The 14,674-nt window shown below is 59.1% G+C and overlaps 6 protein-coding genes across 6 annotated transcripts; 3 read left to right on the plus strand and 3 right to left on the minus strand.

Annotated features, from left to right (window-relative positions):
• The first annotated feature begins 355 nt into the window (after positions 1–355).
• On the plus strand, positions 356–2,844 carry JDV02_000919 (uncharacterized protein). The gene is made up of 3 exons (XM_047981794.1): positions 356–690; positions 744–793; positions 863–2,844. Exons 1-3 carry the CDS (start codon positions 532–534, stop codon positions 1,200–1,202), a joined length of 549 nt encoding a protein of 182 aa, XP_047837755.1. The 5' UTR covers positions 356–531; the 3' UTR covers positions 1,203–2,844.
• On the minus strand, positions 720–2,811 carry JDV02_000920 (uncharacterized protein). The gene is made up of 3 exons (XM_047981795.1): positions 2,695–2,811; positions 2,430–2,642; positions 720–2,263 (listed from the first exon to the last, which is right to left on the minus strand). The coding sequence occupies exon 3, from the start codon at positions 2,209–2,211 to the stop codon at positions 1,186–1,188; it is 1,026 nt and encodes a 341-aa protein (XP_047837756.1). The 5' UTR covers positions 2,212–2,263; positions 2,430–2,642; positions 2,695–2,811; the 3' UTR covers positions 720–1,185.
• A 1,307-nt stretch (positions 2,845–4,151) lies between the features above and the next one.
• On the minus strand, positions 4,152–6,319 carry JDV02_000921 (uncharacterized protein). Its single transcript, XM_047981796.1, has 4 exons — positions 5,705–6,319; positions 5,170–5,635; positions 5,036–5,104; positions 4,152–4,975 (listed from the first exon to the last, which is right to left on the minus strand). Exons 1-4 carry the CDS (start codon positions 5,716–5,718, stop codon positions 4,580–4,582), a joined length of 945 nt encoding a protein of 314 aa, XP_047837757.1. The 5' UTR covers positions 5,719–6,319; the 3' UTR covers positions 4,152–4,579.
• A 361-nt stretch (positions 6,320–6,680) lies between these two features.
• Positions 6,681–9,084, plus strand: JDV02_000922 (uncharacterized protein). Its single transcript, XM_047981797.1, has 4 exons — positions 6,681–7,965; positions 8,037–8,056; positions 8,116–8,445; positions 8,507–9,084. The coding sequence occupies exons 1-4, from the start codon at positions 7,167–7,169 to the stop codon at positions 8,987–8,989; spliced, it is 1,632 nt and encodes a 543-aa protein (XP_047837758.1). The 5' UTR covers positions 6,681–7,166; the 3' UTR covers positions 8,990–9,084.
• Positions 9,085–10,996: 1,912 nt separating this feature from the next.
• ini1 (Pre-mRNA-splicing factor ini1) lies at positions 10,997–11,500 on the plus strand (the record flags this gene model as incomplete). The annotated part of the gene is made up of 3 exons (XM_047981798.1): positions 10,997–11,013; positions 11,100–11,373; positions 11,459–11,500. 3 exons carry the CDS (start codon positions 10,997–10,999, stop codon positions 11,498–11,500), a joined length of 333 nt encoding a protein of 110 aa, XP_047837759.1.
• Positions 11,501–11,814: 314 nt separating this feature from the next.
• JDV02_000924 (uncharacterized protein) lies at positions 11,815–14,448 on the minus strand. The gene is made up of 2 exons (XM_047981799.1): positions 13,220–14,448; positions 11,815–13,130 (listed from the first exon to the last, which is right to left on the minus strand). The coding sequence occupies exons 1-2, from the start codon at positions 13,723–13,725 to the stop codon at positions 12,161–12,163; spliced, it is 1,476 nt and encodes a 491-aa protein (XP_047837760.1). The 5' UTR covers positions 13,726–14,448; the 3' UTR covers positions 11,815–12,160.
• Positions 14,449–14,674: the final 226 nt, after the last annotated feature.

The raw sequence follows: 14,674 nt of genomic DNA on the forward strand, positions 1-14,674 counted from the left end.
CTGCTGCGCCAGTGGAGATCCCCGCTGCTGCCGGGGCTTCAACTGGAATATGGGCCCAAGGTCCCCCGCCAACGCAGGGGCCAGGACCATCCGTGTCCACTGAAAACGGATTGCTATTCGTGGCAGCCGCCCCAGCCACATCACTCGCCACGTTCCGAGCTCCTGACAGGTCACTGGGCCGGCGAAAACCTGTGCCCTGAAGTACACCTGCCCGCGACCCGCTCCGCCAAAGTACATTGTTTCACGACGGACTGCTAGCGCAAGGACCTGCCCGTCCCAATGCGCCAGAGACGCAGCTTGATCAGTGTTTCGTCACCTCTTGCGCGTGTCCCCCACCTCTGCCTTACCTTGACCACAGCACAGCCCGGCGCGACCCAACCCCCAACACACCAACAAAGGGGATCACACACGACGTCTAGATCACGATCATTACCGAGACTGCCGTCGTCTGCCGTCCCACGCGACAAATCATCAACTGGCGCGACTCGTATTCGCGCCCGTACGTTGGTCGTCCGCCCCGGAATCATCATCATGGTCTGCGCCAAATGTCAGAAGCTCGGCAAGGGCACGACGCTCGCCACACCCGAGGTCAAGAAGAAGAGTGAGATGTACTACGGTTCGCCGGCGAGCTCCTCCAAATCAACCGGTGCCAGCAAGTCCACGACCGTGGGTCAAAGCGGAATCGTAAAGGTAGGTGGCGGGAACCCGACGAAAAGAATGTCTCCTTACTTATCCTTTGCCAGAGCAAGCTCCTATCCAAGTCGGCCAAGAACCCCTATGCTCAGTATTCAAGGTACGTACAGAGGGACTTTTCGACCTGGACCTACACATTCGTGTATAGTATCTGACACTGGCTTCATAGTTCATGTTCAAAGTGCAAGACCAAAATTACTCAGGGACATACTTTTTGCCACACTTGTGCATACAAAAACGAAGGTATGGCGGCCCTTGTGTCGTTGTCGCTGAGTGACTACCACTTACTACAAAACCAGCTTGTGCCATGTGCGGCAAACCCAACAAAAAGGGCTCATCAAAGGCCCCAACGGTGTCTGGCCAAAAGTTTACGCTCAAGTAATGTGCGGTACAGCCCATCCCAACCATTGGCCCCGCGAGATGGGAGCAGCAGCGGATCCGGGGGTTGTTTGCATCGCGTCCTCCCAAATCACGGCATTCTTCCGCGCCCACCTACAGCGCTGATTTGACGTCGCCCTCGAATAAGGACTTCAGCCACTTGCCGATGTGCGCGTTGACTTCGTCGCTGGCACCCGTCAATGCCCAGTGAGAGCCGCCGACTTCAGCCCTGGTCAGCTTGGGCATGTATCGTTCCATGCCAATGGACATGGAAGGTGGCAGCGCGGTGTCGTTTTTGGCGGCAATGTACATGGTGGGCATCTCAAGTTTCGTGTCCTTGTCGGCCAGGGGCAGCTCCTCCTCCCAGTTGATCTTGCGCGTGCGATACCAGTTGAGCGGTCCTCGGAGTTGCGGCACGCTCTGGAGCATATACTTTTCGACATAGTGGTTCAGCTCCTCCTCAGAAAGCAAAACGGTCCTATTGAGCTTGGGCAGATTGTCCAGCAGGACGCCTTGCTCGGGAATGAGAGCGCGCTCGCGGTTGGGGCCGGATCCTCCCCACATGCCGTTCAGAAACTGGCGGAGTTTTTCCTCGCCCTGAATCTCCTTCTCCACGTCTGGTCCAGCGAGCTGGAGCTGGTATGTGAAGTTCTTGAGCTTCCCCATGGCAATGAGGTCCTGCAGAGGTAGCCAGGGCTTCATGGGTGCGTTGAACGGTGTGCAGACGCTGAAGACACCCTTAAGAAGCTCCGGGTACCACAGAGCGACCCTCCAGACGAGGGCACCACCCCAGTCGTGTCCACCAAGAACAATCTGGCCGTCGCCAACAAATTTGCGTGCCAGCTCCCTGATGTCGGCAGACATGCTCTTGAAAGAGAACTGGGCCAGGTCTTGCGGGGTGTCAGACCCGGCGTAGCCCAGGAGATCGGGCACAACGACGCGGAAGCCGAGCTTCATGAGGTACGGGATCTGGTTGCGCCAGCCAAAGCTGCAGTCCGGGAACCCATGGATGAGGAAGATGGTGGCGACGGGAAGCGTGATCTTGGGCTCGCCGACGATGTACTTGTACGTCTTGCCGCGGACCACGGCCGATTCGTATCGGACCCTTGGGTCGTAGGGGGTGAGCTTGCTCGCGTCCATAGTGGGGTTTTCTCTTGAAGGCTGTAAGCTGGGGCTCGCGCAGCGGTATGTCCTGGGCGCGTGTTAATAAGAGGAGCACGAGACTGCGATCCGATGCAAGTGCGGCGTTGCTGATGTACGTGGGTGCAGCCGATGACGTCCAATGTCACGGCCTCCAATCGATGGCAAGGGTACTTCGTACAACAGGGATCGGCTTTGCTTCCCACCTGTTGACTTACCGACTTGAGCACACAGGCGGAACAGCTCTGCCGACAGACACCTGCGCCGCACCGTCCGTGACAGTTGCTCTCACCCGTCTTCCTTGCCGTTCGTGATAACTTCGCGTTGGGAGCTCGGCCGTCAGTTCCGCGAATCAACGGATTGCGTTGCCGCTGAAGTGAAGTGGGAATTGGGCGGGCGACTGCTGGTGAATCGAAGCTCGGAGCCCGTGTCTGCCGGCTCTGATTAGTACCCGGACATGGCCCAGGGGTCGACCATACCTACATGCGAAGTACGTGCCGCGACGAATGAATCACCCACCACCGTTGCGAAGGAGAAGAGAGGCGGGTTTCCTCTGAGTGTGTGCACTACGCAAGTTTGCCCACGTCGAGCTGCGGTCTCGACGTGTGAGAGAGACAAAGGAGGGCTGCGACGATGACTGCTATTATAAACGAAGAGTAGTAAGTACTGTTCGGACAGACAGGAAAGTCTGGTCGCACAGACGGTCCACTTTTGTCTTCTTCGAACCAATCGTGTACCGCGCAGTCACCACCCCCACACGAATAAGGTACAGTTACGTTGGCGCGGGCCGCCAGCGGCAGCCCACTGTAGCCCACGCAAACACCACACACAGCAGCACGACGGCATTACGAGCGGCGGCAGCACCGTTGGCTTCGTAGTAGCCTGCCAGCCCTCGCCACTAGGCACGAGCGTACCTAGGCACCTAGCCGGCCCGAACCGGAATAACAACGCTCCTATATCATGACATCGCGAGGAAACTGCGTTTCTCGAGCGACTCGAGCCCTGCCGGCGCGGGCGGACGTTTTGACGATGTGCTTTAATTGAGAGGTTCAATTGCGACGTCATGTCGGCGTGCGTTCTAGGCGCGCCGCTGCCGTCCCATGCCTGAGATGCACACCAAAATTGGCTGGCGCGGTCTGGGGTGGGACACGGGCCCAGAATCATAGTGGACTGTCTGTGCGGCCAGACTTTTCTCTCTGTGCGAACAGTAGTACTACTACTACTCGAGACGAAACACCGCTAAAATGGGGTGCAAGCTCGGGGCTGCGGGAGATAGACTGGCTGGCCGGCTACGACGTGGTAATAAGTTACTACTTGTGTGTCTGATGGTCCGACCGAGTCGACGAGAGCGGCATGAGCGGGTATTACGGTGCGTGCAAAGGAGGTCCCCCCACCCACGGCGGCCCCAGCGGGCGGGGTGTATATCGGCCACCACCACCCCGTTCCTGGAAGGGGATCGTGGTGGGTGGCGCTCCGTGATGCCGAGGCACACACCTAGGTGGGTGGATGGATGGATGGATGGACGGCAGCATTGTGTGTCATTGATGTAGCTTCGGCGTGTACTAACTTTTAGTAAGTAGCTCAAGGCTCCCGAGCTCCAGTTTCGCGCACGCTTTTTGCACGTTGCTCGCTGCCAATAAGTCTGGCTGTGTGCTCACGGCCATGTAGGACATACATTGCACCAAGTGTGGCGTGCTGAGGTGCTTCCATGTAGCCGATCGTGGTAGGTGGTGGTGGTGGCGGTGGTGGTAGTAGCGGCTTTCCTGGATCTGCGTCGCGGGGTGAATGCAACGCCGACGGACTTTCGGAATCTTCCATGCCAGACACCACCACCGCGACCGCCCGACATGTACGGAACCAAAACAAATGAAAAGTTCATCTCAACAGGAGCGAGAACATTCGCCCGGCGAGCACCACAAGGACGCTCAATTCATCATGTACTCGTTCTTCGTATTGGCGACACAGTAACTGTCTACATCGCAGCATCCTAGCTGCGGCCCGTAAAAGCTAGCTCCCCTGCGCTGTGAGCAGCATCGTCAGTCAAATGTTGGACAGTCTGTTTTGTGCCGGCGGCGGTTCGCCGGCGGCTGCCCCGCGCGCCCTCGACACTGAGGCTTAAGCCTATGTATGGGTGCTAATCCCCCTCTCCCTCGTGCAGCCTGCATTTTCTGCCATCAGTACTGCTTCTTCTGGCACGCTCCAACTCCAAGGGTATCCCGACATTGAATTGAAGAAAACGCAAGAGACCTGGTAGCTTCGCTTAGCGCACGTCAGCCTGCCTATCGGCTTGTCCTCGAAGGGTGACACCATGCCTCTCGCCGTACGCCATGCATGTAGTAGTACAGAACCCGATGCTGGGAAGAGCAAATTAGTAAATAACCATGTCCTCTTCTCCCTCCACGAGAACGTCGCCTGAGTCGTCGTGTGGATCACGGTGTTGGGAATGCTGTGGCGCCGGCCCCTGTTCGACCGGCTCGGCGTCTCGAATATCGAGATCCTCCTTTTCAGGTTGCGGGACCACATCCTCGGCGTTTGCGGAGGGTCTCGGGGACGGTGGCGGGCCAATGTCGGGCACAGGCATGGCTGCCGGGGTCTGCTCTCGGGGTCGGCTGTCAGTGTCCTTGTTGAGTCCGTACCGTCGGAGGTGGCGCTCTTTTCGATACTTGAAGTCTTCTAAATCGCGGGCAATGTCGACCTTGACGTCGCTTATCTGATCGTCGATGATGTCCTCTTCTCTTTCTGACAGGCGGTAGGGTCTGTAGTACTACCAGGTAATGTTAGCACGGCAGGTAAGATGACCGGTAATATACGAGAGAGGACTCACAATCACGGGCCGGGCTCTGGTGCAGAGAAATTGGGCTAAGCGAAGCTCCTTTGCGTGTCTGTTGCGCATCTGGGAAACGAACGAACGTCAGCGCCACGCGTCGACAGTCAATCGGTACAGCGGACGTGGCTTACCACTTGCTCCTCGAGGTGAATCTGCTGCTCCATGCGGATCTTGTGTAGCTCTGCCTTTTTCTCAGCCCGGCGCTTATCGTCTTCGGCAGTCTGCTCCTTCATCTTAATCTGCTGGCGCCGCTCAATCTCCTGCCGACGCTTCTGCTGCGAGCTGCTGCCCGCTTGGCTGAGTGTGCTGAGCAGCCCACCAAACAGGCGTTTGCCACGCTTTTTGTCTTCTTGAGTGACTGATGGTCTGCGCTCTTGACCGCTCCCATGAGAATCTCGTCGGTAAGCAGGCGAAGGGGATCGTCTGCGGGGCGGAGGGGAGGCCCTGTCCTCGCTGCCAGGCCTGGCACGCTTGACCGGGCCATCGTCGCTACGCGCTTCGGGGCTCGAGGCCTTGCGTTTCCGGCGGCCGTCGTCAATAGGACTACGGCGTTCGGATGCGAGTGGCGGCGACGCCGGTGCGTCGACGTCGACGGCTCTGCGGGCGGTGCTCGTCAGCTTCGCAACTTCCATTGGGAGCAGTGGGGAGGGGCTGGCGACGTACGACTGTTCCGTGGCCATGACTTGTCGCTTCCTGTCGGCTGTTTAGTCGAGTTTCATGCCGCAGAATGCCCTCCGTGGAGCTGCTTTGCAGCCCAAGGTTCTCTGCGCCCGGCACAAGCAAACGTCAACGGGGGCGCTTGGAGCGCGGCAACGGGGCGGGCACTGAAGCTGGGTGACGATGTTGGGAAAGGCGTAACGAAGGGTCCCACTGGTGGTGGCGGTGGGTGCTGTTGAAAAAGGTCCCCTGGAACAGCCAGCAGCTGTGCGGGCATGGTGCGCGCAGCTAATTGGCCAGATCGCTTGCACGAGAGCCGCAGCGAGGGCAGGCGGGGCCCACCTTGCCCACCTACCGAGCGGCAGCTGTCGCGCGCACCAACGGCCCGCGCTCAAAGGCAGCTATCAGGTGTAAAGGCCGTGTGTTGCATAGGTACTAATGTATGTACCCTGGCCGTGCAGCGCGCATTGATCAATACGTATACTTACATGGCGACATGGTAAACCGATGGCGATGATGCTGGAACGCGCCATCTGTGGCCATCTCCTAGACTTGCGGGACACGAAGGGGAAGGGAGGGCCAGATGTTACCTACATGGTGGAGGAGTTGCCGGTTTGAGCCGGGACCTTTGATTGCGACGGCAGTACGAAGCATCGCAAGGAAGCCCGCAACAAGCGCGGCCACGACAAACATGGAAGCAGGCCACTATATTCATTCTCTCGCCCTCAGCGGGGGCCCTCGAAAACGCAGTCCTCTTCATTACACTGCAGGGGTCTGGGCTCGGGCTAAAAGGGACTCGAACTGTGGCTCCCAATTGGGTCTCAGGACCGCAGACAAGGCTCAAGACGATCTCGGCGGTTTCCTCTTGTCACCTGGTGGGACGCACCTTCCTGCGCCAGTCTCTCGCCGTTGCGGGGCGCCGACCTCAAAAGATTAGAGATTCGGCTCTCCAATTCCTCTTTGTACATTAGCACGTACGAAGCACCATCTTTTGTCCTCCAGACTGCTCTTGCACCTCCCGCCGATCATCCCCCACTGCCCCGGCATGGCTTAATGCTGACGGTCCTCGCGCGCGCGGCGAACCGACGCTCGCTTGCGACACCTTTTGCTGCCCATTGGAAGGTCTTGGCTCGAGAATGATACTCGTGCACGATAGCCGAGCGATGTAACAGCACGCGCAGCGAAGCGTTGCCAGCCTGGCGGGTCGTCGCAGGGATGATTGGCATGCCCTCGGTCGTGCGCTTGAGAGCAAATTCTTGTCGCAGCATATAAGTACTAGAAGTAGTGGCACCTGATGTGTGTATTGTCTCGCTTCTGATCTGCTCGTCGCATCTCTTGGCCCTTACTTTGGGTAGCCGTCCGTCTCCGTTGCTGTCGCCCTCTCGTGGCCCTCTGTCCTCCTGCGACCTCAAAGCGTTGCCAGTCACCTCGGCGTGCCCTCGACTCCGCGACCCCGGCGCTGTCGTCCAACATGGCTCTTTCAAGGCTCTTTGGGGATGGGGCGGCGTCCGACACCACGGCCAAGGGCTCCGACGCCCAAGCCCACGTCGACGAATTCGCCTCCAAGCACGACCATCTTGACCGCGATCAGCTTGCGCGACTCGGCAAGAAGCAGGTCCTGAGACGCACATTTGGCTTCTTCTCCATCGTCGGCCTCAGCTGCACCGTCCTCATCACGTGGGAGGGATCTCTCATCTTGTTCCAGCAGGGCTTGATGAATGGTGGTCCGGCCGGCGTCATCTACAGTTACCTCTTCGTCTGGCTCGGCAACCTCAGCGTCTTCTCTACCCTCTCCGAGCTAGCCTCTATGGCTCCGACGTCTGGTGGCCAGTACCATTGGGTCGCCATGCTTGCCCCCCGGTCCTGCTCCAAGGTTCTCAGCTATGTGACGGGTTGGCTGGCGGTCGGTGGATGGCAAGGCACAGTGGCCACTGCCAGCTATCTCTCTGGCAGCATGATCCAGGCGCTCATCATCATGACTGTCTCCTCGTACGAACCTCAACCTTACCAAGGGACTCTTCTCTCCTGGGCCGTCGCCGCCTTCTGCGTCTTCATCAATGTCTTGGCTAGCGTCTGGCTGCCTCGCTTCGAGAGCCTCATCCTCGTCCTCCACATTGCCGCTTTCTTTGCCATCCTGATCCCCGTGGTCGCCCTTGGGCCGCATAGCGATGCCCGCACCGTCTTCGCCACATTCCAGAACGGCGGCGGCTGGCCGACTCAAGGATTGTCCTTCTTCGTTGGCATGATAGGGCAAGTGTTTGCCTTTGTCGGTAAGCCACCATCGCATCCGGCTGACTCTCGTATCTCTGATCTGACCGCTAATTTCCTCCCTCACTTGTAGGCGTCGATGCTGCGTTTCACGTAATACCCCCTTTTCTTTCTTCATCAAGTGAGTGATGGCTTACAAGAATTCCGCGCAGCTGTCCGAAGAGGTCCACAACGCCGCCGTCGTTGTGCCCCAGTCCATCATCTTGAGCATGTTGATCAACGGCACGCTGGGGTTCGCCATGAACATTGCCGTCCTGTTTTGCATGGGCAATTTGGACGACGCGTTGAACTCCAAACTGCCCTTTGCCTTTATGGAAATCTTCTTGCAGGCCACTCGCTCAGTCGCCGGGGCGGCTACCATGTCAGCCCTGGTGCTGGTCCTGGCCATCTCGGCCACCGTTGGCATCTACGCGTCGACGTCTCGCGTATTCTGGTCCTTTGCCCGCGACAGAGGTCTCCCGTTCTGGAAACCTCTTTCCAAGGTAACACCCGCCTCCGCGCTATTCATTGTCTTTGTTCACAGCTGAAGATGATGGACCGCAGATCGACCCTCGGACGGCCGTGCCACGTAGGGCGGTCCTCGTCACTGCCACCATATCTTGTCTACTGGGACTCATCAACATTGGATCCTCAACAGCGTTCAACGACGTAGTGTCGCTGTCGGTCTCGGGTCTCTACGCATCCTATCTCATCGCGACGATTCTGCTCCTCTACCGCCGGTGCACCAGCGGGTTTTCACTGCCCGATGCCGCGACCCCCCTACCCGCCCTTGCCAACACGGCGGGCGCAGAGCTGGTCTGGGGAAATTGGCACGTTCCCGGGGCATTGGGCATCATCAACAACGGAGTGGCATGCGTATACCTAACCATTGTACTGTTCTTCAGCCTGTGGCCTCCGGCGACCCCAGTCAGCGCCGCGACAATGAACTACAGCGTCCTGGTCACAGGCGCGGTCGCCATCTTCAGCGCCGTGTACTACGTCGTCTGGGCGAGGAAGGTGTATAGGGGTCCCGTTGTGGAGACCTGACGGAATGGAGGTATCCATGCTTCTGTCGTAGACTATCATAGCGAGCTTCCCTGGCGCTTTCCAGGGTCTCTAATCAAGTTGTCATTAGTTCTTCACACTTGCATCGCCTGACATTTGGCGAGCCGGGAAGTACCAAGTCAGGTCATTGAATGCAGGAAGAAGAAGCCTCCGGCGTGACTACTTCGAGACTTGTAGACGCAGGGGCCGAGTAGATGGATGGAGCTACACTTGTCATTGCACCCACCGAATGCCTTGGGCCTTCCGTACATGGAACGACACGCGATAGCCTGTCTTTACACCTGGCTCTAGACACGCCCCGACTGCCTTCCGCTTTCTTCTCTCGGTCCCTGCCGCCGTTTCTAAAGAACAGAAGATGCGGGAAGGTGAGCCGCTGTAGTCACGGAGGCGATCACCGTCACCATGCCTGGGAGGCAGCCACAAGTGAAGCGAGCTGAGCAGGTGCTCTCTGCCGGCAAATAAATATCCACAATGAATGTAGACGTGTAGGCACAGATATTGCTGCATATTTTTGTATTGGGCAGAGACTGCACTGGTACCAGCGTGACGGAATTTCACCATCACAGGACATGCAGACTCGTTCCCCCATAGCTCCTTACCTGGGCAGGCGTGTCGTACTCGCCCTCGCCTTCTTGGTCTGCCCACCTTCCTGCTCGTCGCTCTCTTACCTTCCCGACGCCCATGTTGTACTGGCGATTCTCGTTCGGGTTTCCCTGACCCCTTGGCTCCGGCTGGTCACCTCTTCAGTCGACCCCTTGAAGCGTATTCTTCCTCCTCCATCCTCACACTCTTTGTTTTCTTATTCTTTTTTTGCATCTTCGTCTTCTTCTTCCTCTTTCGTATCTGTCAAGCCGCCAGCTTCATGCTTTGCCATAATTCCACTTGTCCTCGTTTTTCTTGTCGTCTTTCCCCTCACTCCTCCAACCTTCCCTTCCCCGCCGCCCCTTTTCCCTTCGCGTGTCTCTGCTGTCACTTTTTGGGGTCGGCATTTGAACTTCTGCTACTCTTCGCGACCTTACCGTGCCTCCTTTTGCGAGACGATGACTTCCTTTCACCCTTGCTTTCATCTTGCTAATCACCACATTAGTTCTCTGTTACCCTTTAACGGCTTTCTAAGGCTTGTCATGGTGGTCAGCAGAGCAATCAGACTCCGCTAAGCCCGCCGCGGGCATTGATGTCGAAGGTGATGTCGAAGGCCTCAGACTCGACTCGAATCAAGCGTCCGATACTGGATCGCCATGGTGCCGTTGTGTCATCACTGGCCTGTAAGAAGAGTCAGTGTATGTTGGCGACTGCTCTTGCTTGTGTTGCTTCGCATCGCTAACGGGAATTCCGTGGCCTCAGACCTAGGGGTATTGACCCCGTACTGGGTGGACAGTCGGTCATCACAGACTTGATAGCTCGGTAATTGCATCTTTCTTCTGCCTGTCATGGCTCGCATCGCTGACGGATTTTAGTGGCCTCAGGCTTGGGGATTGTTGGTCCCGTACTGGCTTGCCAGTCTGTCTCATCACCGGCCTTGTTCAAGTGGTAACCGTTTTTGAAGAATGACCCCCAGTATATGCTGATTTGCATCGCAATGATCGATTTAGTGGCCTCAGACTTGAATGGTGACCCAAGGGTGAACCAACTTCAAGTATCACTCGGCAATGACCATGATGACAATGGCCAATTTTGTCAAAGGTGGGGGACCCTAGGGATGAAGTGAACTCGGTAAATCTGATGTTATGATGAGAACCATCACTTCTGAAGGGCAACTCACTCAGCCGCAAGGCTGACCCCCCAACACTCTCTTTCTAGGTGCTGGGGGGAGGGGTGCTCTCTTATACCGACAACCGACGCATTTGCCCCGCCACAGCGACATTGAGCCTGCGACGTGAGCCTGCGACACTAGGACTCCTCGGTAAGCTTAAAATTCCGCCACAGCTCCCCACCACACTGCCAACCTCCCCTTCTACACATCACTGACCTGCAAACAAGTCTCGCACCATGTCGCGCCACCATCCGTAAGTTTTGCCCTCGGTTCCCTTGGGAGCGCTTTGCGCTTCTGTCTCGCTGGAGCAAAGTCGGGGAGGCTGACCACCTGCTGCAGCGACCTCGTCATGTGCCGAAAGCAGCCCGGCATCGCCATCGGCCGGCTCTGCGACAAGTGCGACGGCAAATGCCCCGTCTGCGACTCGTACGTGCGACCGACGACGCTGGTGCGCATCTGCGACGAGTGCAGCTTCGGCAACTATCAAAACAAGTGCGTCGTCTGCGGCGGCGAGGGCATCTCCGACGCCTTTTACTGCTTCGAGTGCACGCGCCTCGAGAAGGACCGCGACGGCTGCCCCAAGATTATCAACCTCGGCAGCTCAAGAACAGACGTACGTGGCGCCCTTTCTCCTCTGTGCCCTCGCCTTTCTTCCTTTGGATGGGCTGGTGTGCTGACTTTTGACTTTTTCGGCGCAGCTCTTCTACCAAAAGAAAACGAATCGGACGACAAATTACTAGCCACTGTGCTGGCCTGGGTTGGCCATGGCATTTCGACGGCGCAAAACCAGCCGTGTTCGCTTCTTCTCGGCAATTTATACAAAGGGTGTTTCTGTGGCCCCTCGACGAGCGGTTCTGCGCAAAGATGCTAGTAGAGGCGTTTTGGAGCAAGAGGAACACATGGATGACGCGGCGTTCCGGTGGCGATATTTGGGCGATGGCGTTCCTTGCATGGCCTGGAGGGTCAACCGGACAGGACCCAAGAGCGCGCGGGTCTCGCTATCAAGGGCTCATTGCATCACTTTTGGGGTGTGCGACTCGTCGATAGCGTTTTTGTCTGCAGCGCAAAGCTATTTGTCATTGACAACCTTGTCTCTATCTGCATATGCATATGATGCACCGATGAAGTGCTTCGTAGCGAGACCTTCTCCCCTGACTCACAAAAAGCCTCTCGTCTAGATAGTAACATGTCGGCGCGTCTGAGTGTCTTCCGACGCTCGCGCCACTTCGTGCTAAAGTCGGTGGTGTACAAAAGAAAAACTAATCCCCCAACCGTGGTACATATGCTATGGAATATTGAAACACTACGGAAGGGTGATGGTGGTGTCTTGCATGCGGTGTGTAATCATATTGGCGCAGCCCACGTCGTGCGGGAGCGGCCGGGGCAGCACATCCCAGCCATCAGATGTAGCTTACCTTTGTACCCATGCCGGCCGTGGCCTTGACTTTGCTCCATGACGCGCCGAGGATGCGCTGTATCCGCTGTCGGATGCCCTTGTGGCCCAGCATGATGAGAAGGCCGATGACAAAGGCCAGCAGCCGCGTCAGCAGCACAGGGTTGCCGTTGAGGGACGTGGCCAGCTCGATGACGGCGGTGCGCAGGCGGGACAGGATCATGCCGGCTTGGGCGGTGAAGGTCTGCGGGGGCGCGGCGACGGCCTTGCCGCCCGTCCGGCCGGGCCGGGGCTGCTGGGGCCGGCCGCCGGTGCCGGTGCCGGTGCCGGTGTTGCCGTTGCCGCTGCTGCCGGTGTTGCGGCGCGGCCTGCTGCTCCCGTTGGCGGCGGCGGCGGCGGCGGCGGTGTAGCTGGGCGTCTGCTCGATGCCGTAGTCGACCTCGCTGCCCTCCCGGGCCTCCCTGCGGGCGCGGTCCTCCTCGAGTCGCCTCCGCTCCCGGTCCTCGTTTTCGGCGCGCTGGCGGCGGGCCTCCTCGACCTCCCTACGCAGCTGGTCTTCTTGACGCTGGCGCTCCTCGCGCTCGAGGCGCTCCTGCTCCTGCTGCTCCTCCTGGAGGCTCTGGAGAGCCTGGAGGAAGGCCTCGCGGCGCTCGTCGTCGAGGACGGAGCTGACGCTAATGAACTCGCGGGCGTACTCCCACTCGTTGTTCCGCAGCAGCACGTGCAGCGTGTAGAGCTCGAGGATCTTGACACGCGCGTTGAGGTCGCGAGGCGTGTTGGCGCCGCTCGTGCCGGGGGCCGGCGACTGGTACCGCTGGCCCGCGCGGGAGCCAGGCCCGGGCGAGGACGAGGCCGTGGCGGAGGCACCGAGCTTGCCCGCGAGGTCAAAGCTAGGCGCGTTGGACGAGGCGAGGTACGTCTCGAGCCGGCGCTGGTTCAGCGTCTGATCACGAGCGTGCGCCAGCAGCAGCGTGGCCCTGGTAATCGCGCCGTCAGCAGATAGAAAATAAATGAGAGGTCGAAGCGATTATGGGCTGTGTATCATGCAAGGGGGAGGGGAGCTTACAGGTTGATGACAACGTCCGAGTCAACGTCACCCTCGACGCCATGGTACCCATTACGGACGACCTCTTCCCAGACGTCGCCGTCGCGGACCTTGGCGCACAGGGCACGCCACTCCTGATTGCCGAAGGTATCCTTGCCCTCGTCGGGCTCCATCTCGAGGACAGCATTGAGAATAGTCAGGTAGAGGCTCCAGACCTTGATGCGGGTGGTGCGGGAGGCGGCAGCGACGGGGGCGGGCTCGGCGTCGTCGACGGAGCCACCGGGGGGGACGATGAGGGGCGTGAGGGTGGTGAGGGCCTCGGGCAGGCGGCGCGTCAGGAAGAGGGTCGAAGCCTGGCGGTAGGTCTTGGAGATGTGCGAGGTGTGGCGCGCGGCGGTGGTGGAGGAGGCGGAGAGCGATGAGATGGACGAGGAGAGGAGGTTGCGGGCGAAAGGGTCCGCGGCCGAGGAGGTCGTTATTGTAGGGCTCGCGCCGTTGAAGACGGAGCCGTTGCGCGACGACGGCATGGCTACTAGCGGCTGGCCGGCTGGCTGTTATTGTTTCGCCGGTGCTACTGCAACGATGCAGCAGCAGACGATGGTGGTGGTGGCCCAGAGGGTCGGGAGGGAGCTTGGCTGAGCTGCTCCGCACGGGCGACTCTTTGCCGCACGTCGCTGCGTTCGGTCGCTCGGCCGGTCGCACGCTCACTCACGGCGTAGAAGCCGCGGACGGGACTCTGGTCGGGTTTTGAGTTTGTTGGAGGAGGAGGAGCCTCCGCGAGGCCGTTGTGGCTAGCACCGCGGAGGGGACCGAGTCGACGATCGTGGGGGGCGCCGGAATGCGGGCGACGCGGGCGTCGGCGAGGAATGGGGGCCTCGAGCACGCGAGCGAGGGCAGGGGAATAAACCCCCCGGACTCGGATGTAAGAGCGATTGGGGACGATTAGAAAGGAAAGCCTCCAAAGAAGGAAAAAGGTCACGTCGTCAATGTCGTCGATTCCGGAGAATGGGGGAGGGAAAGAGAGAAAGAGGAGCGGTACGCGTGCGTGCCCATGGCCACCGGGGGTGGATGGTGGATAGTGGATAAGGTAGGTTGTGAATGGAGATGGGAGAGTTGGTTCGACTCGGGCGATGACATGTGGTTCCGTCCGCCGAATGCCGTCCGCCAACGACGACGGGACACCAGCCAAGCAGGGCGTCTTCTGGGGGCGGGCAGGCGGTCAGCTTGCTTGAGCCTCGGCTTGGGGGGATCTGGCGGGCTGTGTGGTACGTATATTGTGGGTGGGCGGAGACGAGGATGCAAGCAGCAACGGCAGGGCAGGGGGTTGGCAACTCTGGGGCGGGCGGGTGGTGTGCGCAGGGCCGAGGCAAACGGGCGACGTGAACGTGAGGTGGGCAGCGGCCATCGTTAGGCAATACCGCCATGGCGCCTGGGGAATGCCGCACCTCGAGTGTACCCGCCAACCTCCGCCATCCG

This window comes from Purpureocillium takamizusanense, chromosome 1, assembly GCF_022605165.1.
Source record: "Purpureocillium takamizusanense chromosome 1, complete sequence".
In the NCBI taxonomy this organism is placed as follows: domain Eukaryota; kingdom Fungi; phylum Ascomycota; class Sordariomycetes; order Hypocreales; family Ophiocordycipitaceae; genus Purpureocillium; species Purpureocillium takamizusanense.